The sequence below is a fragment of the Pipistrellus hanaki genome, assembly GCF_964339955.1.
Source record: "Pipistrellus hanaki genome assembly, chromosome: 5".
Taxonomy (NCBI): Eukaryota; Metazoa; Chordata; class Mammalia; order Chiroptera; family Vespertilionidae; genus Pipistrellus; species Pipistrellus hanaki.
The window spans coordinates 60,908,212-60,932,630 of NC_140507.1; the positions used below are offsets into that span (position 1 = coordinate 60,908,212).

The 24,419-nt window shown below is 41.3% G+C and overlaps 1 protein-coding gene across 2 annotated transcripts in view; it reads right to left on the reverse strand.

Moving 5' to 3' along the window:
* SPOCK3 (SPARC (osteonectin), cwcv and kazal like domains proteoglycan 3) overlaps positions 1–20,820 on the reverse strand; it is a 302,561-nt gene extending 281,741 nt beyond the window's left edge. Inside the window, exons 1-2 of one of the 2 annotated variants that reach the window (XM_084884339.1) lie at positions 20,683–20,820; positions 20,007–20,195 (exon numbers count right to left, since the gene is read on the reverse strand). In XM_084884339.1, the coding sequence (XP_084740465.1) occupies positions 20,007–20,195 (189 nt within the window). In that variant the 5' untranslated portion in view covers positions 20,683–20,820. Of the gene's footprint in view, positions 1–20,006; positions 20,196–20,448; positions 20,600–20,682 lie in introns of those variants that run through there. The other variant, XM_084884338.1, reaches the window with a different exon arrangement.
* Positions 20,821–24,419: the final 3,599 nt, after the last annotated feature.

Below are 24,419 nucleotides of genomic sequence, written 5' to 3' on the forward strand. Positions count from 1 at the left end.
TTGAAATGCAATAATGTTCGTATTAGATAAATGAGAACTTAAATGCAGAAATCAGACAATTTAAGAAGGACTATCTATATGTAACTCTCTAACCACGATACTGTACTTCTGACATGAATCCTATATACTAAAAGGCTAATATGCATATTGTCCCCCCAGGCGGGAGTTCGACCAACCAGGAGTTAGACGTGCACTGACCACCAAGGGCGATGCAGAACATGGTGGGTGTCAGTGATGCAACGCTGGTAGTGGGCATCAGTGGAGGTACTGCCAGTCCCGATAGGCCCCAACGAGAGTGGGACTGTGGTGGGATGGTGGAGGAGGTGAGTGGGTGGCACCAGGCCAAGGCAGGTGCAAAGGGAGGCCCTGGCTGGCAGCTGCTAGGGACCCTACCTGTGCACAAATTTTGTGCACTGGGCATCTAGTATAAAATAACTAGTGGCCCAGTGCACAATTGAGTGCATTTTGAAAGGAAATGAATTAGAAGAAATATTTTAACATCGCTATTCGCCCTTTCTCTATAATAGATGTGTCAACCAAATTCATGATGGACAATGACAGTTCAAAACACACGCATGTGATTGTCACTAGTGAGAGCTTTACATGTATTGCACATGCGTGAGTCAACTTAGCTTTTTTATAGATAAATAATAAACTTGCTTAATTAGACCTGCTTTCTGATTTAGCTAAACTTTTTCCAGCCCAGTGAAGCAGCCCAACTTCTCTCTCAGGTAATTGTCAGCAACACAGCAGTAAATAGCAACACAAAGCAGATTGTTATTGTAGATCACGCAGGGAGAAAAAGGGGTAAAATACTTAACTGCAGCAGTGTTTTTCTATATTGAGAAAACCTAAAGTCATTTTCAAGGCCCACCATTTTTTACTTCTTTTCAGTTGGATCGAGTTTCTAAACTTTCTAAATCTCCATTTTCCAGCTAATGAAAAGAAAATAGGATTCCACCAAGTCCCCTATCTACCTCCTCCAGGACTTCTGTGAGTATCAAATTGAGATGAGGCACATGAAAACACATCACAGACATTTGGTTACAGTGTAAATGTCCTGTTCCTGGCCACAGAAACTGCAAGGAGGCTAGTCATCACCAGGGAGAAGAAGCCGGGCATTGCTGCATGACTTCATTAACCCACGCCCACAGCAACTATTTCTGGGCTAGCCATGAGGTCTTGGCAGTGTCGGCTGAAATTTGGTGGGGTGTCGCTCCGGGGTGGTGATGGGGCGTGTGTCCCACTTGGGGGAAGCCAAGTGTTGGTTTGTCAGCACCAGGTCCTTGCTGCCTGCCAGTACACATCATGGCAGCTCCTGCATTGAGTGTCTGCCCTCTGGTGGTGAATGCGCATCAGAGCAACTGGTCAGAGGTAGGAGTGACACTTAGCATTTTAGCCTTTTATATATAGATATTGAATATCAACTATAATTGAAAAAAAAAATAAAAAGACTGTCTAAATATTAGGAATGAACACAGGTTCCATAAATGACATGCTCAATAAAACCTTTAGGAAAAATATAAAATAATATCTTGTGTTATCAACTATTCATATTAACTTGGGTATTGATACCTATATTAACTATTAACTCCTATGCTTGTTGGGAAAAGACTGGTTACCACTTCACTTGCTCATCCACATATGACTTCATTTCATGAATATTCCTTCTGTGCTCCTAGAGTGCAGGGCCCGGACACACCTCAGGAAGCGTGGCTCTCCACTGCTAGCAATGCCTCTCCCAAAGTGCTTTGGGAGATCAGAAAATGGTAAGATTGCATTTGATGATGAAAATTACGGAAAGGATTAGGGGGAAAAAAAAGTAATGTAAAATGGATCATGAATATGAGAATTAGAAAGGAGAAAAATAATAGGGCAGAGTTTTCATTTCAGATGAATAGCAAAAATAAAAGCAGAAAGTGTAACAGAAAGACAGATGATCACTCAATTTGATAAGTAAGCAGAGCACAGGAAAGGGAAAATAAGGATATGAAAGCAACTAGAAGTAGGTAGTAAAGGGCTTCTGGATCTGGGGACAGGAGATTTGGGTTTTATTTAGTGCAGCCATTTAAAATACGAAGCTCCTGGTGAGAACTGTCTGTCACCAGGACGATCCTGGCTACACACCAAAGAACCAGCACTGTGATATCACCTGACAAGTTTACCGCTGTCCTAGGATCTAGCGTTCCATCCCAAAGCCTCAGAAACCTGGTTCTGTCAGGAGAAAACACGTGTCAGCATGACTGGCACATTCTCTCCCTGAGGCTGAGCAACATGAAAATCGGAAGTTTGCTGGGTGAGCATGAAATCAGAGACTGAATTTTTTTCCATCCACATGTTCCAGAACATTAGACCAACCATTGAAGAGGCCACTCTCTCTCCTGAGCACTGCCAAAGTTTGACTACTTGAATTGGTTTTCTCTCTCAATTCAGATTCCGTCTGATGAACAATCTTCCTCAAAGTGTGTTTTATGATATTCAAACAACTTACAGTAACTCCAATAGACTTAAGAATCACATAATCTCCCTCTATGATGACTGTACATGTACATGAATTAATCCATTTTGTGGAAGTTCCACAGTTTAGCTCCTGGAGGGTGATCATCCCCCCCCCCTTTTTTTTTTCTCCAAAAGTCTATTATTGCAACAATATGCAGTTCTACTACTCTGTATAATTAAAGGATAATTGGAAATTTTTGAACAGAGGAGAAAAAGATCGGTGCTATCATTTGAGAAAAATTCATATATCAATAAAGCACAGAAGCTGTAGGCATGGAAAAGGCTGAAAACATAAAGGTCGTCTATAAGACCAGCTGCAGTGAGAGAGAAGGGTGATCTGAGCCAGGAGTGAAGAGTTGGGGATTTGAGCAGTACTACTGATGAGACTATGATCGGACTTGAAGTGATTTGATCAGGAATTGCTGGGAGGAAGACAGGAGTCCAAGATACCCTCAATAAGACATTCCTTATAATTACAAGAACATTCAAAATATCTTTGCATAGCCCTGGCCACTGTGGTTCAGTTGGTTGGAGCATTGTCCGAAGCACAGAAGGGTCTCTGGTTTGATTCCCAGTAAGGGCACATACAGGAGTTGTAGGTTAGATCTCTGGTCAAAACCAATCAATGTTTCTCTCTCTCTCTCTCTCATCCTTTCCCTTCTTTTTTGATAGAATCAATAAAAATATGCACTCAGCTGAGGATTTTTTAAAAAGATCTTTGCACAGCTTCAAAGACTGTCAAAAGTTATGTAGAAAAGGTTGTAATGCACATCTCATTTACAACCATGTTACCCATAATCACAGGAGAAACTTACAAATTAATTCCCTAATATTGTATGCAAAGTTGCATATATCTGAATGTTTCTGAGAAAAGTGGTCAGAGCTGTCTTCAAAAGCTAGTTTCTATGCCCCAAAATGATTAAGGATTTTTGGCCCAGAGGATTAGCTTTGGAATAACATCAGTTTAATCAATATAGAAACATTTTATTAATTACTGGTGGCCCGGTGCATGAAATTCCTGCACATTAAAAGGGAATTCACTAAAGAAATATTTTAATATTGCTATTTGCCCTTTCTTTATAAGAGAAGTGTCAGAGATAAAAGAAATTAGTAAAATGTATATAAAATCTCCCTCCTGTCAGAGTCTGGGGCATGCTGCAGGACCTAGGGTCAAGTTCCCACCCACCATCCACACGCACTTCAAAAATGAGACCCAGACCTTGCTGGCCTCACCTCCATTGGGTGAGACCCAGCCCCAGCCGGCCCCACCCCCACCCTCATCAAGCCTTTGGGGGAGGGAGGGAAGGGGTACAGTCTCAGGTCCCCAGGCCTGGAGGTACCTTGTCAAGCCCAGAACACCACCCCTCTCCCCGCAGAGTCATGTCAGCACTGAACAGGCATGCACTCAGGCAGTATCATGGCCCTAGCTGGGGATGCAGGCAGGCAGCTTCACCTCAGCGCTGTACTGGGAAGCACACAGGAAGTGTGACATTAGCACTGGGGGCAAAAGTCCCCACCCACAGACTGGTTGTGACTTGGACACCTTAATGGCAAATTAGCATATTACCTCTTTATATGTATAGATGCTCAGAAGCAAACACTCATAATTGGACACCATTATTACAAGGTAGTGCTAAAGTAAATATAAAATCAGAGCATAGAAATAAACTTCTATGCCAAACTAAATACACATACAGAAATTGCCTTATTCTAATGGTTTTGTTAAAAAAAAAAAAAAACATTTATTTGTTCAACATGTGATAAAATATATGATGCTATTTTATTTGGCTTTTTATTAATAAATTTGGATTTGAAGAAGAAAACAAGTTTAAAATAATTTGAATCTCCTTAACCAGTGGGTCAACTTACAAAATTATATTAAAATGTTACAAAAAGTTGGAACATAAACACATTCTGTTATCATGCTATTTTACACAGCATAATTTGGTTTCTATGTGATTTAGCCAATATTTATTTAAGAAAGATACTTGGAAATGAATATATAATTTATGTTCATTTTAAAAACCAATCTTAGGTCTATTCACAATAAAAGTTATATATAATATCAATATTGCTGTATCTCTATAAAAATTAAATTGTGGAATTTTTATCATGCCATCTAAGAAAAGGCTATTTAAGTGTGCAATTTCTTTCAAGTAAAAAGAAAAGGTAAACCCACAACCACATCACAGTTTAATCCAACAACAACAAAAATAAATTAAAAAATTAAATTATAGCCAAAACCGGTTTGGCTCAATGGATTGAGCGTCGGCTTGGGGACTAAAGGGTCCCGGGTTCGATTCCGGCCAAGGGCATGTACCTTGGTTGCGGGCATATCCCCAGTAGGGGGTGTGCAAGAGGCAGCTGATCGATGACTCTCTCATCGATGTTTCTAACTCTCTATCTCTCTCCCTTCCTCTCTGTACAAAATCAATAAAATATATTTTTTAAAAAAAGAAGAAAGGTTTTTTTTAAAAAAAAAAATTAAATTACATATCCAAGTAGAAGAATTAACAACAAACATGGATTCGTAACATGTAAGCCTACCTATACCTCCAGCTACCTACTACTTACACGGATTATTGTTCACAAAGAACTTACTTTTCAAGTCCATGATGACAGGCTATGGAGTAATAAAACTGGAAAGCCATTCAGGGGCCCATAGGCAAACCCATGGGGAGTCAGTGAACTGTTTTTAACTTAAAAAAAAAAAATGTGTGTTAACAGCAACATAACTGCCCCAGATCCCAATAGGCCTTATCTCGGCCCTATGTTGATGTTTTCTTTGGGATCCTGGCAGCAGGGGTAGTGACCTGGCATGAGACTAAACCCAGGAATAAACTGTCACCTCTGAGGCTGATGGCAAGCTTGCTCTGGGACTCTCCCGAATCCAGCAGCACATGTCAACAAAGGGGCATTCATTCTCAGAATAAACACGAGACTTTTGGCAGCAAAGGCCAGGTGGCTGTCAGCTATGCAGAGCAAACAAAGCCGGCTGGAAATTAGATTTCCAGATCTCACGCGCTGACCTATAAACGGCCGTGGTTTTCGGGATGCTCGAAACTTGATATGTGGCATACATTCTAAGTACAACTTTTTTTCCAAAGACTTCTTATTCTCTCTAATGAATAAAATAAACTGATGAACAAAACAGACCCAGGGACACCGAAAGGCATGGAATAGACTGTGAAATCTCAGCGGGAAGGCAGGGGTGGGTGGGTGGGAAGGAATCAATGGAAGAACTTGTATGCATATATGCATAACCCATGGTAACTGACAATAGGATGGTGAAGGCCTGGGGTTGGAGGAGAGAAGAGGATGGAGGCAGGCTAGAAGGGGTCAATGAGGAGACAAAGGGACATATGTAATACTTTCAACAATAAAGATGAAAACAATGATGTGGGATGTCTTCTCTTATCCTTACTACAAATTTGAATTACAAGTCATACCCCAGTGGCAACTTCCCCATGTTTTTAAACTCTTTACTTAGAAGAATATGTGGGGGAGGGAAATAAAAACTTTTGATTCTAAAATTATTTTAAATGATAATATCATCAGCAAGCAAAGTTAGCATATTTAGTCAACATAAAATTCTGGGGATAATGTGGCCAATGCATTGATCTACGAAAAAATATCACTTTGACTAGAGTTACTTTCAAATCTCAGAGCTTCCTAACAAGCCCAGTAGGTTTTTTGCTCGTTTGTTTTTACGGTTTTGGTCTATAAGCATGAAACGTATTCTTTTATTTATTGGTTGATTTGAAACATTGACTTGTCCCACTTAAGTTATGTATTCATTGGTTCATTTTTGTATGTGCCCTGATGGGGGGATCGAACCCACAACTTTGGCATACCGGGACAACGCTCTAACCAACTGAGCGAGCTGGACACAGCACAGTAGTTCTCTAAAACTAAAGTACACAGCATCTCAACTCAAAGAAATTATTATATTTCGTGTCACCAAAACATTTCTCAGGTAACACTAGGCTAATGGATGTTGATGCAATGTTCCAGAAAAGTTTCGCCTCGCGGGAATGTTCATTTCAGATGAATCGGACTGCCTCAGGGACATTGGAGGAGAAGCTCAGATGTTGCCAAGGGCATCCTCACCAGTCTCCCTGGAAGACTAAGAGGTTGCCTACGATTTCATACTACGCTGCATGCCATGAAAGGCCTATAAATATTCTCCTGATATTCTAAAACTGGTTCTTCAGCAGATGCTAATACCATGTGCCAAGGCAATTAAGCAAGCTCATATTTCAGAGTAGCCTGCTCAGAGTACCCTACGTAAATGCCTTGAAAGTCACAAAGCAGGCTGGTAGTAGAAAAGTGAAACTGAGCCGTGATTAAGGGGGTATCAAATGAATATTTTGGGGTAACTCTATCCAGTAGGCCTTTTGCCTACTGGATAAAATCATGTTTTATAGATTTGGAGACACAATTAGATTGTTTCATTGTTGGGCCCTCTCCTTCTTTCATTCCTGCTACATAATGGGCTTTTCCTTATACTATGAATAGGAACCCACAGAAGTATCTGGAACACTCAACTTATTCCAAAATTGACCATATAAATCTATTTTATATTTTTATCAGAGAATATTTCAAGTCATAATTTATTTCATATAAATACTTAATGTAAAAGTTAGCATCAAATAAGTTCAGTATTATTTAACTTCAGTAACTACAAAATATAGAAATAATTGAGTATTAACGTATACATACTTTCCTCAGACTGGCAGCTAATTAATTTTGCTTTTGCTACAAAACTCTAACAACAAAGAATCCAAGTTCAATGAAACAGTTCATACTTAATAACTTAATTGAAATTTTAAATGGAGAAGTCTCTAACATATTAAATGGACAACAAAATGACTCTAAAAACTAGATCTATTCTAACCTATCTTATACAGGTATGTTATATCTAAAGAATTGAAAGCAGATTCTGAAAAGATATTTGCACACCCATGTTCCCAGCAGCCTCTTTTAAAACAGTCAAAAGGCAGAAGCAATTCAAGTGACATCTGTGGATGAAAAGATAAACAAATGTGGCATATACACAATGAAATGTTATTCAGCCTTTATTTAAAAAGAATGATATCCTGCCATTTGCCACATCATGGATGAACCAGGAAGACAGTAAAAACAAGCCAGTCATAAAAAGGAGAGGGTCCATGGGAGGGCTCCAGCGTGTGTCTGGCCCCTCTGGCCAAGTCCCCATTGGCCGGACCCCAGCAGCAAGCTAACCTACTGGTCGCAGTATCTGCCACATGGTGGTCAGTGCGCATCATAGCGACTGGTCCAATGGTTGAACAAATGGTCGGAGACTTAGCGTATTAGGCTTTTATTATAGAGGATATCTGAGTCTTTGGATATTCTGAATGAGCACATTTTTACCAATATCACCCCCTTTAGGTATAATGAGTCCACACTTAAAAGTAGCCTATTCATATAAACTATAGAAAATGTATCCATTTACTTATTTTAAAAATTATTTGATTAGAGTAACAGCTAGGAATTAAACTAAAATATTATTTCTAATTAAAGTGCCTAATAAAGCTGCATTTACTCATAATTGAACCTATAGTTTCCCTAACATTGTTTTTCACATATATATTATTTAATATTCTGGTTGATATATGTACATATATATAAATAGGAATAGATATATATATATATAGACATAGACATATAGATATGGATATATTTAATTATTACATAATTAGAAATATTTAAATTTCAACATGATTAGAACAGATGGAGTTTTCAGAGAATAAAATAAGATAAACAGATAATCTTCATTATATAGTAATCTAGCAAAGTTTAAAAATAGCTTATTTACTTTGTGTGTACAGAAATATTAATAAAGATATAGTATTATTTTATTGACAAAATATTAAAACAATCATCTGAAAATAGGCACATTGGCATACATTTAATTTCTAAAGTAATATAAAGAGCATAACATAAAAGAAGTCTATAGGGAAAAATTCACACATTTGCCACTCTCTCCTAGTTTGTGTGTAGAAAATATACATACGTGCGTGTGTGTGTGTGTGTGTGTGTGTGTGTGTATATATATATATATATATATATATATATATAATTTAAATTCCTTTCCTAAATTATGTCATTAGTAAACCAAACTATCGAATTATAACCCTAACAAAATACTAAAATTACAGATTGCTGCAACTGCAAGTTACTTAAAACTTTCTTTCCCATAGTTAAATGATCAAAAACATTGTTCCTCAGGCAAGAGTCATGAAAACAAAATCAGGAGTTTTCTTTAATTATCCCTATTTCAAAATAAGAGTGATAATACTGATTAAAGATACCCAAAGCACAGAAACTAGATGTAAAAAAGAGTACCTCACTCATATTCTAAAGATCGTTTTTTAAAATATTAAATGTGATTCTTTTTATTTATTTTTTTAAATATATTTTATTGATTTTTTACAGAGAAGAGAGAGGGATAGAGAGAAACATCGATGAGAGAGAATCATCGATCAGCTGCCTCCTGCACACCCCCCACTGGGGATGTGCCCTCAACCAATGTACATGCCCTTGACCAGAATCGAACCTGGGACCCCTCAGTCCGCAGGCGGACGCTCTATCCACTGAGCCAAACCAGTTTAGGCAAATGTGATTCTTTTTAAACCATTAAATGGACTAATGAAATGTCACGGTACTATTTCTGAAGGAGGGGATAAAAATTCGCATTAAGCCATCACTCCTGGAATCTGAATAGAAAAATCTGCTGCCCATGTTTAGAAGTGGTAGACATTTCTAGTTGAAGCCATTGCTTCCTTGATTAAAAAAAAAAAAAAAAAAAAAAAGCAGCCTAATGAGTAGGACATGGAAAGTCAGTGACTCCCATTGGAAGGGCATTGGGAAAAACACCAACCCTTTGGGAGAAACACAGGGTGGAGTAAAAGTAGGCTTACAGTTGTTCATATGGAAAATAATGCTATAATTAATAATTACAGAAGAATAAACTATTTTGCATATTCACATCTGTAATCCTACTCTTGCCCACCATGTATGTGACTGCAATGAGAATATGGTTTTATAAAAACTTTTTACCTACCTTTCTACCTTGTATATTTGTACACTATAGTATCATTACTATAAATTTAATTATAAGGTATTCTAAATTGTGTGAATAAAATGCTAAGCAAATTTATATACTCATCACTTATAACATAGTCGTGTCATAAATACATTTATGAGCAAAAGGATAAGTAAATACTAAAGTTTTCATTTTGCAAGGCAGGAGTTAAGCATCTCTTTAAAAAAAAAAAACAACCAAGGACAACAACAAAAAAACACACAAACTGATAGACAAATAGTGCAATACACCATCTCTGCCTATGGTCCAGGCAAGGAGCTCAGCTATCTCCCATGTCATGAAACACATCTGGAAGCACAAAGCCTCTCTGGCACATCTGGCAGTAAGATCTCACTTAACCTCATCTATAAGTTCTTAGAAACTGTGACTCTAAGCAAAATGACATAAACCGATAAGCCAATGTTACCATAGACTAATTGATATAACCAAGAGTTAAGTTCCTATGGCATATTTCATGTTATAAAAAAAAAAAAATCACCAAAGTTCTAAACAAAGACCTAAAACTATTTTGTAACATAGGAAACACAGTCAAACAATACTATTGTAATAAAAATGGTGACAGTTGGGGACTGGAAACATCAGGGGAAACATTCTGTAGAGTAAAATGATTATCTAACCCCTATGCTGTAGACCTGAAGCTAACACAAAATGATATTGAATGTAAACTGTAATTGAGATTTTTTAATATAACTTTTTAAATAGGAAAAAATGTTAAACAACAAAATAAAAACAAGCTATATATACATTTAAGAAAAATTAAAAAACAAGTAAGATCATTGTTTTCCAACCCATTGATCCAGTTTAGGATCACGGGTGGCTGGAACCTCTCCTCATAACTCAGGGCATGAGGCAGGACCCCAGCCTGGCCATACGCCCTTCCACTGCAGCAGTGTTTCCCAAAGTGTGGAAGAGTTTGGTGGGGGTACGCGTTGCACCGGAGTTTGGTGGGGATATGCACTGCACCGTGCTTTGCTGCACCTAATTCTACGTTCTCATGAGTAGGAGGGGTGCTCAGCGTTACGAAAATTACAGAAGGGGTACACATAGGTCAAAAGCTTGGGAAACACTGCCCTGCAGGAAGCACTCATACCCCACACTCCCACAGACTGGGATGGCTTAGAACGCCAATCACCTGCCGTGGACGGAAACATGAGACCCTGGAGAAAACCCCCGCCAACATGTGCAAACTCCACACAAACTGTGGCTCCAGGCTGAGAATTGATTGTTTTTCTTCTCATCAATGTTAAAACAAAATGATATTGAATGAAAAGACATTTAGAGACCTGCTGTACTAATAATGCTAAAATAAATTGCTGTCTTTGCTTTCAGGACTAAGCGATGTGTGCATCCAGCAAGGGCATCATTTCCAGATTTATTCCAGGGCAATCAGAGGACATGCAACCTTGGCTCTGGTGAGTATTCTGTCTGTCACCTAAGGGAACGGTAGTTAAATTTTCATCCTTCCTACTGATCACCATTTTCCATCTCGCACCAGAGCATTCTGGACCTATGACCAAAGATAACTAAAAAAGGCAATGCTAAAGGATTTCACCGGAAGACAGGACTCCTCAGCAGTTGCAGGCTGGCCTTAACACCCTGTGTGGATAGTTTGCTTTGTTTCTGACTTGTAACATATCCTCTTGGACAGGAGCACACTATTAATGGCTCTCAAGCTCCTACACCCACAACCTGAGGTACCAGAAGCTCCAGTTCTACCCTGAATACAGAACAGAGGAATGATATGAAAGCAAGGAGAAAGGGATTGAGGGCAAAGCAAACAATTAACAGGAAATTATTTTTTAAAATGCCTATCAGTGGGCACAGCGACTATTCTCAAGAGATAATCTGATGCTGAAACAGACACAGTAGCTACTAATAGAACTAGATTCAACTTTTTTCTTTCCATATTAATCCTTTCCCATTAGAGAGGACATTGGCGATAGCCACATCACTAAATTCAGGTCTTTGGAATATATTAGTACACAGAAGTTAATGGGTGACAATGTTCAGGTCAATTCTAGGACAAGCTGCATGGCCTAGACCCGTGGTCGGCAAACTGCGGCTCGCAAGCCACATGCGGCTCTTTGGCCCCTTAAGTGTGGCTCTTCCACAAAATACCATGGCCTGGGCAAGTCTATTTTGAAGAAGTGGCATTAGAAGAAGTTTAAAAAATTTGGCTCTCAAAAAAAATTTCAATCATTGTACTATTGATATTTGGCTCTGTTGATTAATGAGTTTGCCAACCACTGTCCTAGACTTTCTCTTAAGTCCTTCCTACTGGATAGGAAATGTCAATTTATAGAGAACCCTGAGAGAATAACCCTGAAAGACCAAGCCTGGACAGCTCACTTCCTGATGGTGATGTGGTTGGGAAATAAAATTCTGTCTTAATTCAGGCCCCTTACGCAGAAATTTAACCTATTTCTAAGTGATACTTTAGCAATTGTAAGAGACAGAAGGGAAAGAAAGAAACCCGAACTGTGTAAAATACCTGGATTCAGCTACATAACCTTTCATTGGAGTACTTGAAAAACAAAGGGAAGATAATGCTCTCTGATATTACTTAGCAGGCAGCACTAAAACATTTAAAGACTTTAGAGCACCAAAATTACGTGGTCAGAGAGAAACTATGGAAAAAGAATTAGATGAATTGGCAGAGGGACTACAAACATGCAACAATTAGCATCTACTGATACCACTTTAAAACTGAACATGACAGCTCTGACATAGCATGCATAGCATGTCCATTCTGGTCCATTGGGAACGCATGGACTAAGGCAGTTTAGCACATGAAACCTGATATCCTATCAAAATTAAATGTTCATTCAAATCACATAACTAAGCTGGGGATAGAAATGGAAGTAAAATGGTTAATAAAAAGCAATTCAGTTCTAAAAGCCTTTACTAAGGACAGTTGAATTGGCAGTGTGCATTTAACATGGTATTCCTTCACTTAGTATATATTTTTCTAATGCTTACACTGCCCCAGTCAATGTGCTAATGCTTAGTGAACTGCAGGAATTTGAAAGGAGAGAGAGAGATTAAAATATATAGCTGTGGAGAGTTCACAGTGTAATAGGGTAGCCAAATATGGGAACTAGGAGGGGTAGAAAAGATAAAAGGATTTTCATAAATGGAAAAGGCATGTACATACTCCAGCGTATAGAAGTGGGGCAGGCTGAGAAGACAATTCACAGATCAGTCTTTAAAAATAGATACATAAAATGATTCTGGCCCACCTCATGAAAAGTAAAGTTGTATAAGAACATCAAATGCCACTCTGAGTCAGAATCATGAGATCTAAAAGCAGTCTTATTGTAAGAGTAGGAAAATAAATGCTTTTATAGTAGTACACAGTGTTCCCTTTGTATATCTAGCTAAAAAGTTTAAGCATATAATCTCAAACAAGCTGACTGCCCTTAAAAACCAGAAGGCACACAGTGACCACACATATACCAGCAAATGAGATTATGTTCTGAGTTTTTGGAATAAAATATTTCATCAGAAACAAAACAACAACAAAAAAAAACAAACAAACCAATATGCAAAAAAAAATACCTAGCAGATATCTTAACATTTTAGGAAGAATATCTTCTTCTAATTAGCATATCCTATATAATGATCTATACTAATAAAAGGGTAATATACTAATTAGACTGGAGACCTTCCAGGAGACCTTCCAGACAAACACATGGTGGCGGGGCTGAGGCAGAGGTGGTTAGGGGGATCAGGCAAGGAGGGGAGAGCAGTTGGGGATGAGCAGGCCAGCAGGGGGGCCAGTTGGGGTGAGCAGACTGGCAGAAGGGGGCAGACAGGGGTGAGCAGGCTGGCAGTGGGGGGCAGTTGGGAGAGATCAGGCTGGCAAGGAGGACAGTTGGGGGCAAGCAGGCCAGCAGGCAAAATGGTTAAGGGCAGACAGGCAGGCAGGTGAGCAGTTAGAAGCCAGTGGTCTCGGATTGTGAGAGATGTCTGATTGCCAGTTTAGGCCCAATCCCACAGGGGTCCCCGAATGGAGAGGGTGCAGGCTGGGCTGAGGGACACCCCCTCAACCCCCTGCACAAATTTCATGCATTTCATGCACTGGGCCATTAGTCCTATATAATAAGAGAGTAATAGGCAAATAGACTGAAGGGCAGAACAACTGAACAATCAATCAAAGCATATGCTAATCATATGCTAAGGCTGCTCAACCGCTCACTGTAACGTGCACTGACCACCAGGGGGCAGATGCTCTGACTGGTAGGTTAGCTAGCTGCTGGGGTCTGGCCAATCGGGACTGAGTGAGATGGCCTAGATATGCCCTGAAATCCTCTTGTGCACCTCCCCGGCCTGATCGTGCACTGGTGGGTTCCCTCCGCCTGGCCTCTGCCCTCTCACAATCCAGGACTCCTTGGGGGATGTCAGAGAGCTGGTTTCAGCCCTATCCCACAGGCTACTCCCCTTGGGAGGGCACCAGATTCAGGGCTCATGGCTGGCGAGCACTGCTGTGGCAGCACAAGCCTCTCCTGATCTGGACTGATTGGGCCCGAGCCCACAGCAGGCACAGTGGGGCCAGGATGAACTGGAGCGGCAGGTAGGAGGTGCCTGCGTTGGACTGCAGGTTTCAGCCCGATCCCTGCAGGTCACCCAGAGGGACCCCTCCCATGCATGAATTCATGCACTAGGCCGCTAGTAAATATATAACACAATATATAATCTCCTTGATTTTTCTAATTATTATAGCTGTTACTGATTTGAAGACACACATATACAAACACATAAAGTATATATGCATGTATGCATAGATCAACTTATACATACCTATAATCATATATTATATATGTATATATATACATATATATATATATATACACACACACACAACTTATTTCTTAAATGACTTAATTGTAATTTCCTAATAATTCACTAGAAGTTATGAAAGCTAGAGTTAAAAGTGTGGCACACTTCCCTGTAATTTCTGTTAGAATGAACCCATACCAAATTGACTACATTTCCAATTCAATTCAGACATCCCGTTGGGGTCTGATGATGTGATACCAGCCCTTCCTAACAGCCCTCTCCAGAAACCAGCAGATCAGTGGGCATCCTCTGACCTGCCATTCTAAGATGACATCGGACTAGACAAAACCAGTCTTAGATCCTGCCTGGTGACCATGGTACGGGTGGTGGCAGGTGGGAGTGAGGGGGACATTAAGAATTAGGGATGTGGAGATTATACCAGAACCACTGTTTAACTAGGACCCCATAACAAGGATAGAGGACAGGATGCTGCATGAGGCTAGCCCTTTGTTGCTATAGTAACTCATTGTCTGCCCAAATCTTCAAAGATTGCCTAATGCTTCTTTCAAGAAGGCAATTGCCTCTCTCTTGATTACATCCCCAGATGATTTAAACAATATAAATAGTCCAACATCAAAAACATTGCATGCTATAGTCTTTACCAGCTCTGATCTGTAAATATGCATACTATATTCAAAGGCTTTTATGACTTTTTAAACACTCTGAGGCCCATAGTCAATCAACGATCAAAAAGAAAGAGAGAGAAACACTCATGAGAATGCAACAAATTAACTGTGAAGAATTCCCATGGAGAGACTGCGTTCTCAGCTATGATAAAATATAGATAATAGTTACCACAGTTAAACATACTACTTCATGATGAGAAACACTTAAATATGTGTGTGTGTTTTTTTCATCAGAATAGGTTCTCAAAAAAAAAAAAAAAAAGGAATAGGTTCTCCATTATTGAGAAATTATTCCTAAACAGAGGAATAGTTGGTTATTTGTTAAATTCAAATTAGTATTAATGATTTAATTTTATTTTTGGTACACTCCTTTTTTTTCTTTTTTTTTTAAAATATATTTTATTGATTTTTTTACAGAAAGGAAGGGAGAGAGATAGAGAGCCAAAAACATTGATGAGAGAGAAACATCGACCAGCTGCCTCCTGCACACCCCCTACTGGGGATATGCCCGCAACCAAGGTACATGCCCTTGAACAGAATCGAATCTGGGACCTTCCAGTCCATAGACCGACGCTCTACCACTGAGCCAAACCAGCTTCGGCTTGGTACACTACTTTTTAAAAAGTAAAGTAGTACAACATTCTTGCCTACCATTAATTAATATACCTCAAAGGTAATCATTGCACTATATGTATATGACATCATCCCATTGAACAACTTAAATATATAATTTCATTTGTCAATTATATCTCAATTAAAATGTTTTAATTTAAAAATAGTACCACAAATGAGGAGTGTTAAAATATATCCCTCAGTGTTAAAGTTATTCTGGCTATTTAGGAAACAGAGCCATGGTACATCATAAACTAAGAGAAGTACTTAAAGTATTCTTTCAAGATTCTCACTGTTTGAATTTTAATAAAGCAATACAGTGCTTTACTTGGAGTAGGCATAGAAACCAATTGTCTTATTTACTTTTTAACAGCAGTAAAAGTTGATAGATTCTTAGGGGGCTTTATTCCTTGTAGCCACTAATGCCAGGAAATATTCCTTCAACAACCATCATCTCTTAAATAAGCTGTCCACTCTAGAACCTCAACTGAGATGAAAAAGGGAATTTCAGTAAATTAAGAAAAGTCTACTTACTATAAAATATATCCAAAGCAGGCATTTTTAAAAAGTCAATAAATAATTTGATTGCCTCTGAGACACTGTATTTTACATATTCTCAATTTACATGTCCTTTAACTTATATTAAGGATGAATTTTTAAAGGTGACTTGTAATGCTTTCCTACTGCTTTCAATATATCTAAAGAATATTAAAAATAACTTAAGGAATAAATGTATATTGAAGTTGATGGTGAGTTTTGCAACACAAATAGTAACCATTTCTTTTATTTATTTATTTATTTTTTAAAATATATTTTATTGAGTTTTTACAGAGAGGGAGAGAGGGATAGAGAGTTAGAAACATCAATGAGAGAGAGTCATCGATCAGCTGCCTCCTGCACACCCCCTACTGGGGATGTGCCCGCAACCAAGGTACATGCCCTTGACCAGAATCGAACCTGGGGCCTTTCAGTCCGCAGGCCGAAGCTCTATCCACTGAGCCAAACCGGTCTTGGCAGTAGTAACCATTTCTTAAAACAATTTCCCAAATGAGCCTCAGGTTTTTTGTTCCTTTGCTTTATCTAAAGTCAAATAATTATACCCCAAAAATAGCATGCTGGTTCTAGTTACTATACTTATTTTTAAATGTGTTGACTTCTCCATATCTTTAGGTTAAACTTTTATTTTTCCGAACATGGGAATTAAAATATCTACAGCCATTTTTATGCAAATAACAAAATATATTAATAATTTCTAAGATATAAAAGTTCTCTGTCTATATAATCACATTTTTATACACTTAACAGGGCAACAAAACTTTTTTCCAAAGAGCAATCCTAGTATAAAGTGGTCAAAATTATTTGGAAGTTTCTTCTATATTAATACATATTCTTTGTAAGCTGGCATTTGGTTTTATAATTTCTCTGTTTCACATGGAGGAAATTGAGAAAATGAGTCATCAATGACAGGGCTTCTAGTCTTCATTCATCTACTCTCCTATAACACTTTCTATCCATGCTCTTTATCCCTAAAGCCTTATTATATCTGATATATATTTACATCACATATATTCATCACATTAATTTTAAAAATCACTGTTAAATATGATAAATTATACTATCCAATATTATTCAAAACATTTTTTCATATATAATTCAAAAGAAGACATACTTCAAACTCTCATCAAGAAGTTACTTGTCCAATAATGCTGGCTGTGTAAAACAGTCACATAGCAAAAGGTAAGGATTAATTCTAGTATTAATTATGCTGAAGTATCCAAAGTTTTTTCCCCTAAGTAAAATTAATTATATTTTATGGGACTAAAGCACTAAATAGAAGTATGTCAGCAAAATGTTAACAAAAGAAGTTCACAGTTCCTTCTTTCTGTGCCTTTATTTAAAGTGAATATTCAAATCCATTACTTAAGATGTCAATGCTGATACAGAACAGTTAAAGGTATATTCACACAGTACAGATTTCAAGCACTGCCTCATAAGCATGGACTTCCAGCTGAAATGGAACAAAAAAAAAACAAAAAAAAACAAACCAAAACAAAACAAAAAGAACATCCTCAAAGGCACAACAATAGTATTAAGCTAGTGATTCCCAAAAAGGGGAAAGAGAAAAAATGTCAAGTATGAATGGGATGGATGGTCTAAATAAGGATTGCCTATAATATACTCTGATTTGAGGTCACACTGTCAGCATGCATTTTAGTATGTTAATGATAAGCAACAGGTAGTTAATGGGAAAAAGATAGCCCTTATCTTCTCCATGCCCTCTGGAAGTCACCCTTACACAAATGTAATTACCATACTAAAATAAACCATCATTACAGTTTCACATTTTGCATGTGCATCCAAACAGATATTTGCCAAAAATATTTCAGTAAATGCCTCACTTAAAAATGTAATTGTGATGAATTTTCCCCCAAGGGTCACATATAAATAACTGAAAATACTATAGCAATAAACAGTTTAGTCCGTCTTTATATAAATTGGCTGAAGAACTCCTAGAATGATTACTTCATTCAGGCAGCTCAGCTTGCCTCAGTAGTTCAAATCAAACACATTTGCAAACTTCCCAAGTATAGACCGGTTGCTCTTAATAATTCAATAAAGTAATTTGAATAAAGTCAGAATACTAAGATATTTCAGATTTAAAGTATAATTTAGAGATGAAAGTCTAAATTTCATTTTTAAAATATTTTAACGCAACCATTAAGAAATGCAAAGCCATACGTGAAGTGAAGCATTGTTCAAATACTGAGAGAATGTCACTAATTTTTCCAAGTGAGGGCATAATAAAGGGAAAATTTTCCCCAGGTTTAGAAATAATCTCATTTGTTTGCTTGACTTTTATTTTTTATTTTTTATACTCAATATTAGCATAAACAGAAATAAAACAAACGTGTAGGAGGTTGCTTTTATAAGAGCACACATCTAGCAAAATGTTCAAGCCTCGCTCATAAAGCATGTAAGTAAAGCCCTCCATTAAGTATGATCATCATTACCGTTTTTCATCCCCATACCCATGCCTGATGTTAATGAGCTACATCTAATTTTAAAGTTTAAAAAAAATAGTGTTTCAGGAACCCATGTGCCAGAATCAGCTAACACGTTAGGTTTGGCTGATCAGCTATTCCCTGTGAGGGGTGTCAGGAGAAGGGGAAGAGAAGCTGAGATGAAAACCAGTCTCAGCTCCCATTGGTTTTTCCCAGATCCTGACAGTGTGAGAACTGATGAGAGAAGTTAAGTCACAGGCACGCAGGGTTACACTGCAGAGGGACTCCAGGAAAATGCTCTCACGTGTCCCAGAGAGGGTGGGCAGGGTGTCTGTGACTCTCTCCCGCCCCCGCTCAGGCTTTGGGGTCTCCAGGGCGGGCTGGGGGCGGTCCTCCCCTCCTCCCGGGGCAGTGGATGGAGCGCGTGCAGAGGATCCGCGCTCTGGACGCGGTACCAGCTCTCAGGCTGCTTCATTCCCATCAGGTGGGGAAACAGCTGATCTGACCATCAGGGTCCCCGGCCCCAAGGCAAACAAGCCTCCACTCCAACCCCTGGCTCCGGCCCCAGAACTCGCCAGGAAACTCCCCCAAACCCTCTACCCTTTAACCCTTTCGGGTGCTGCCACCTGCGGGCTTGGCTTCCACGCTGTCCCCCCCTCCCTCTTCCCCTCACCCCGCCGATTTCCCGAGGTTCCTTTTGGGCTAAAAGGCAATCGGAACACGTTCTGTCTTAAAGTGCATGCCGAGGGACCCATCGGATCAGCAATTTTGTGCAACCGGGAGTAGCAGCTCAACTTCTGCAGACCGGTGCCCCCCCACCTCGCCCTCTGAAGAGCGGGCATTTATACATCTTCCATCTCCCTCCCTCCTCCCTCCGATTCCTTAATGGACCATAGGTCACGGGATCGATCCCAGCGACTTTCGCGGCCACACAGCTCCCAGCACGGCTGCCGGGCTCCCGGGGCCAGCAGCGCCGCGGAAAAGTTGAGCGGGGCGAGCGGCACTTTGCAAAGCCCCGGAGGCCGGAGGGAGCGGCGGGGGCGGGGAGGTGGGGACCCGGCGGGACCGGACCTCCCTCCGGGGCTGCGGGGCCGCAAGTCCCTCCGCTGCGCCAGGAGGGAGGGGGCGGCGGAGCGGCCACAACTTCCCCGCCGGCCGCCGGCACCGCGGCGGCTCCCGGACGCCGCGCCCGCTGCCCGCCCGCCCGCCCGCCCGCTGCGGCCCTCGCCCGGGCCGTCCCCTCCCCGGGGAGGGATGGATGGGGTGCCCGGGGGGATGGATGGGGCGCGCAGCACTTACGTCTCGGAATTTGTTCCACTGCCCGACCTCCTTGTCGTACTGGGAGATGGTGGTGAGCCATTGTTTATCATCCAGGAAATTGCCGCCGTCCGAGCGCCCCCCGGCCGCCGCCACGGCCGCCGCGGCCGCCAGAGCCTGGCCGCACCAGGCGGCCGCGCACACACACAGCACGGCCGGCACCCGGAGCATCTGGGGAAGGAGACACAGCGGGGAGGGAGGGGACGGAGTCAGGCCGGGGGCACGGGGCCCGGGGAGAGCCTGGGGAGCGTGCAGCGGCAAGGACGGGGACGGGGTGGGGGGGGGGGGGGGGAGACAGGCAGGGACTGGCTTTCCCCCCAAACCCGGCGGCACTCCGGGACGCAGACCCGCAGACCCCGGGGAGGAGAGGGGGGTGGAAGGGAGGGAGCCAGAGCCCGGGGAAGGATGCTCCCAGGCGCACCACCTTGCTGGGAGCCCGCGCGGTGCCCGCAGCTCCGGCTGGAAAGGCGGCGGCGCTCGGCCAACGCGCGGGTCTCGGGAGCCGCCGCTCGCGCCGCCGTCTGGAGCGGCCACTCCGCTCCGCGTCCCCGCTCCCCCCGCGTGCGGCGCTCCGCTCGCTCCGGTTGGCTCACCCCCTCCCGCCCCCGGCCTTTTTTTCTTTTTTCCCCCTCCCCTCTTCCACCTCCTCCTATCCTACCTTCCCCTCTCTCTCTGGATGGGAGCGGAGCTGCAGTTAACTCCGGATGCGCCACTGGCTGGCTGGAGCCAGAGGATGCGCTGGCTCTCCGCCTGAGAATCCTTAGCAGCTTTCCAACCTCCCCCGCCCGGACAGCTTCTGGGGTTCGCACGCAGACCGGCCGCTCGCTCTGCTCCTGGGTTTATGGAATGCGAGGCGCGCTGCGCCTCTTGTAATTGCCTTGGCTCTGCATTTTGCAGGTCAGGTCTGGAGAAAACTTTATGCATCACCAAGACCAAAAGACCAAAGAATCCCCTGGACTTATGGGAAAGTCATATATCCTATTAGAGGGTAGAATTCTTTGAGAGAGAGAGAGAGAGAGAGAGAGAGAGAGAGAGAGAGAGAGAGAGAGAGAGAGAGAGAGAGAGAGAGAGAGAGAGAGAGAGGGAAGGGGGAAGGGGGAAGGGGGAAGGGGGAAGGGGGAAGGGGGAAGGGGGAAGGGGGAAGGGGGAAGGGGGAAGGGGGAAGGGGGAAGGGGGAAGGAGAAGAGAAGAGAAGAGAAGAGAAGAGAAGAGAAGAGAAGAGAAGAGAAGAGAAGAGAAGAGAAGAGAAGAGAAGAGAAGAGAAGAGAAGAGAAGAGAAGAGAGGAAGAAGGAAGGGAGGGAGGGAGGGGGGGAGGGAGGGAGGGAGGAAGGAGAGAGAGAGAAAGAAAGAAAAAGAAAGAAAGAAAGAAAGAAAGAAAGAAAGAAAGAAAGAAAGAAAGAAAGAAAGAAAGGACAGAAAGGACAGAAAGAACCAGGTAGGGCTTTTGAGTGCACATAAATCTCCCAACTACCATTAGATATTGTCCCTGAATAAAAATTCCCGGGTCACTGTATTTTACGTTCTAGTATCTGAATCAGAAACTTTAAAAGCCCAATCTGTGCCTCCCTCCTGCAATATGGAAGAGAGTTTTGAAGACCTAATACTAATTTTGCCCTCCAAACTCCAATTATGTCAGAATACTGGGCTCTTTACTGTTTTTCCATATAGTATTCTAAATAAATTGGAAGGAAATCCGTGATTAGCCCCCTGTAAAGAAAATCTATTCCTCAGACTTAGAGGATTTTGGTGAAGTAATTATTATATGCAAATCAAGAGATTTATGGAGGCTAACAACTGCAATAACTTAATGTATTTCTATTAAATTATTAAAGATTATTTTAGCCAAAACAACAGCTCCCAAAGTTATGACCTTTGAAATGTTCATGTAGCTTCCACAAGTCAGAAGCTGTTTGAATAGCAGCAGTACTTTGTCATATTTTCCATGTCAATCTCATAACACCTGTGTAATGTTTTCAAACTATATTAAAATGGGAATTGAACACAATGATTACTTAATATTGGTTTCTAATTTTTAAATGTATGGTTTCAAAGTAAATCTGTAATATGTAAAATAAATAAAAGAAAAAAAACTGCCATTAAAAAAAAAAAAAAAAACCCTCAGATATTTCCCTCAATTTCTCTCCTTTCCATTGTGGTGAATGATGGAGGTGGGGGGGCAGGTTGAACAAATACCAGAATTTATAATTACAATTCATAGAAGTCCTGACTGATGTAAACACATGTCAGATCTCAGTGCTTGAGCTTAGACCTACAAACCAGGAGATCCCAGTTCTATTCTGGATCAGGACACTTTCCTGGGTTCGGAGGCAAAAGGGGGGGCTCCAGTCCCCAGTGGGGGGCATGCAGGAGGCAGCCTATCCGCGATTCTCTCCATTGGTGTTACTCTCTCTCTCTCCTTCTCCCTTCCTCTCTGAAATAAATAAAATATATATTTTAAAAAAATACTGAAATGTATTATTCTCCAAAGATATTTATTTTGGCCTAGTGAGGGATAGACATGCCATGTACTTTAGCCTAGTCTAATTCTTGATTAGAATATCATAGGCAATCATTAGGAGGTCCATCCTTCACTTTCACCTCTTCCTGCTTTCGGTCCTTCATCGCTCCACATCCCAGCAAAACCTCTTTAATTCAAATTTTGAAGAAGTAGTTTCCATTCAGTTCAATGAGAATATTTTTAAATGTTTAAAAACCTCCTTTTTTCAAAACTTAAATCTGATGCTTAAAGTACAGAAATTGTGCCTTAGATGTAACTCTGTTGCACAGCAAGTCAGCAATTGCTAAATTAAACATGACCTTCTCATCTTGGTAAGCTACCTTTGGAAAAGATGTACTATTTGACACAAACTATTTGATGAGAGATGGTACACCAACACTCTCCAGCTTGGGCATCCATCATTATTTTAGCATAGCAAATGCCATTTCAGAATAACACAATCACCTTTAGACTTTAGGGAGCATATCTACTTATTTTTATCCCTCAGTTTACACCAAAATGCATCAATCTCACTGGTGAACCTGACATGTTCATAGAAACTCTAGCTTTTATTGGCGAGTTCCCAGAATGCAGCTTCACCTGGACTGCTGCAAGATGTAAAAACGTGTTGAAGAACACACAGTGACAGTTATGCTGTCTGGGAGAAAAGCCTCTATTAGGGTATCAGACTCCAGATCCGGTAACAGATCAGAATTTACCCACAAATTGCAAGTCGGAAAAGCTCTGAGTGGGAAGAGGTAGAATGAGCCTGTCTCCAGCTTCTCTGGTGCAGCTCATCTCTCTCTGCCAGTAGGGCTCCTTAAACCTCTGCCATTCTCCACAGCTACTGTCATTGTCAAGGCTAAGCTTCTGGGCATGTTGGTAATGGAAGGAAACATCTGCTAAGTATGATGGTGTGATGTTATTAATCACAGGAAGGGCTCCTCTCATTTCTCTGTATAACAGGATGCATGGGTCTTCAAAGAGCCTGCTTTTAAATTTTAAAAAATCCTGAGAGAATTCGCACTTCAGTAAACACCTTGGTTTATCAGTTAGCTCAATGGGGATTCATTGAAAGCTTGCTGAGAGCAAAACACAGCTGGGAAGAGTACAGGAAAAGTTTTAGGTGGGAGGTAAGATATGGAAGGGGTAGCTAGTAACCTGGCACAGTGTGAATGCAGAGGGGGGAAATTCACTGGCTGTGCTTCCGAACTTTATTGAGAATCAGCATGGGAAAGTGGGAAAGCTAAAAAAGGAGAAATGAGAGTGGAGTTGGTATAGGCAGTTAGGCCTGCAGGAGCAGAGTGAAGACAATGGGCCAGACACAGAAACTCACTCGGGCCAAAAGCCTGAGCAAGGGGCCGAAATGGGAAAACAAGAACCTTGCCCCCAGGGTAACCTATCCTTCTCTGGCATATCCCTGGTCATGCAATTTTGACCCCCTGACCTTTCTTCTCCCCCCTCCTCCCCCCACCAAAAAAAGATAATATCTAGGCCTCAGTTATATTTCAGCTCCAGGCCCAGAAAAGCAGCAAAACCAAACAAGCGATGCCATGGCTGCCTCCAGAACAGCTGCATTGACTAATGATCCCGGCCCTGGGGATGACCAATCAGTGGAGATCCATGATCTCAAAGAGCACACCTGGAAAACTGATGAATATTCTGTTGAGACCCTCCCGTGAGACCTCCCCAAGAGAGAGAAATACACTCAGGGTGAAGGGCCCAGTGCACACCCTGTCCCACAGGGGGGCATGCTACTCCATCCCCTCCCCCCTTCTTCCTCCTAAGGGATCCACAATACTTACAACTAGGGGAGCAATGGCCAGCTACAGCTCCTCCCAGCTAACCCTCTGGACTTGTCTCCAAGGCTCCCTTTCCTCTGACTTCTCAGTGAGCC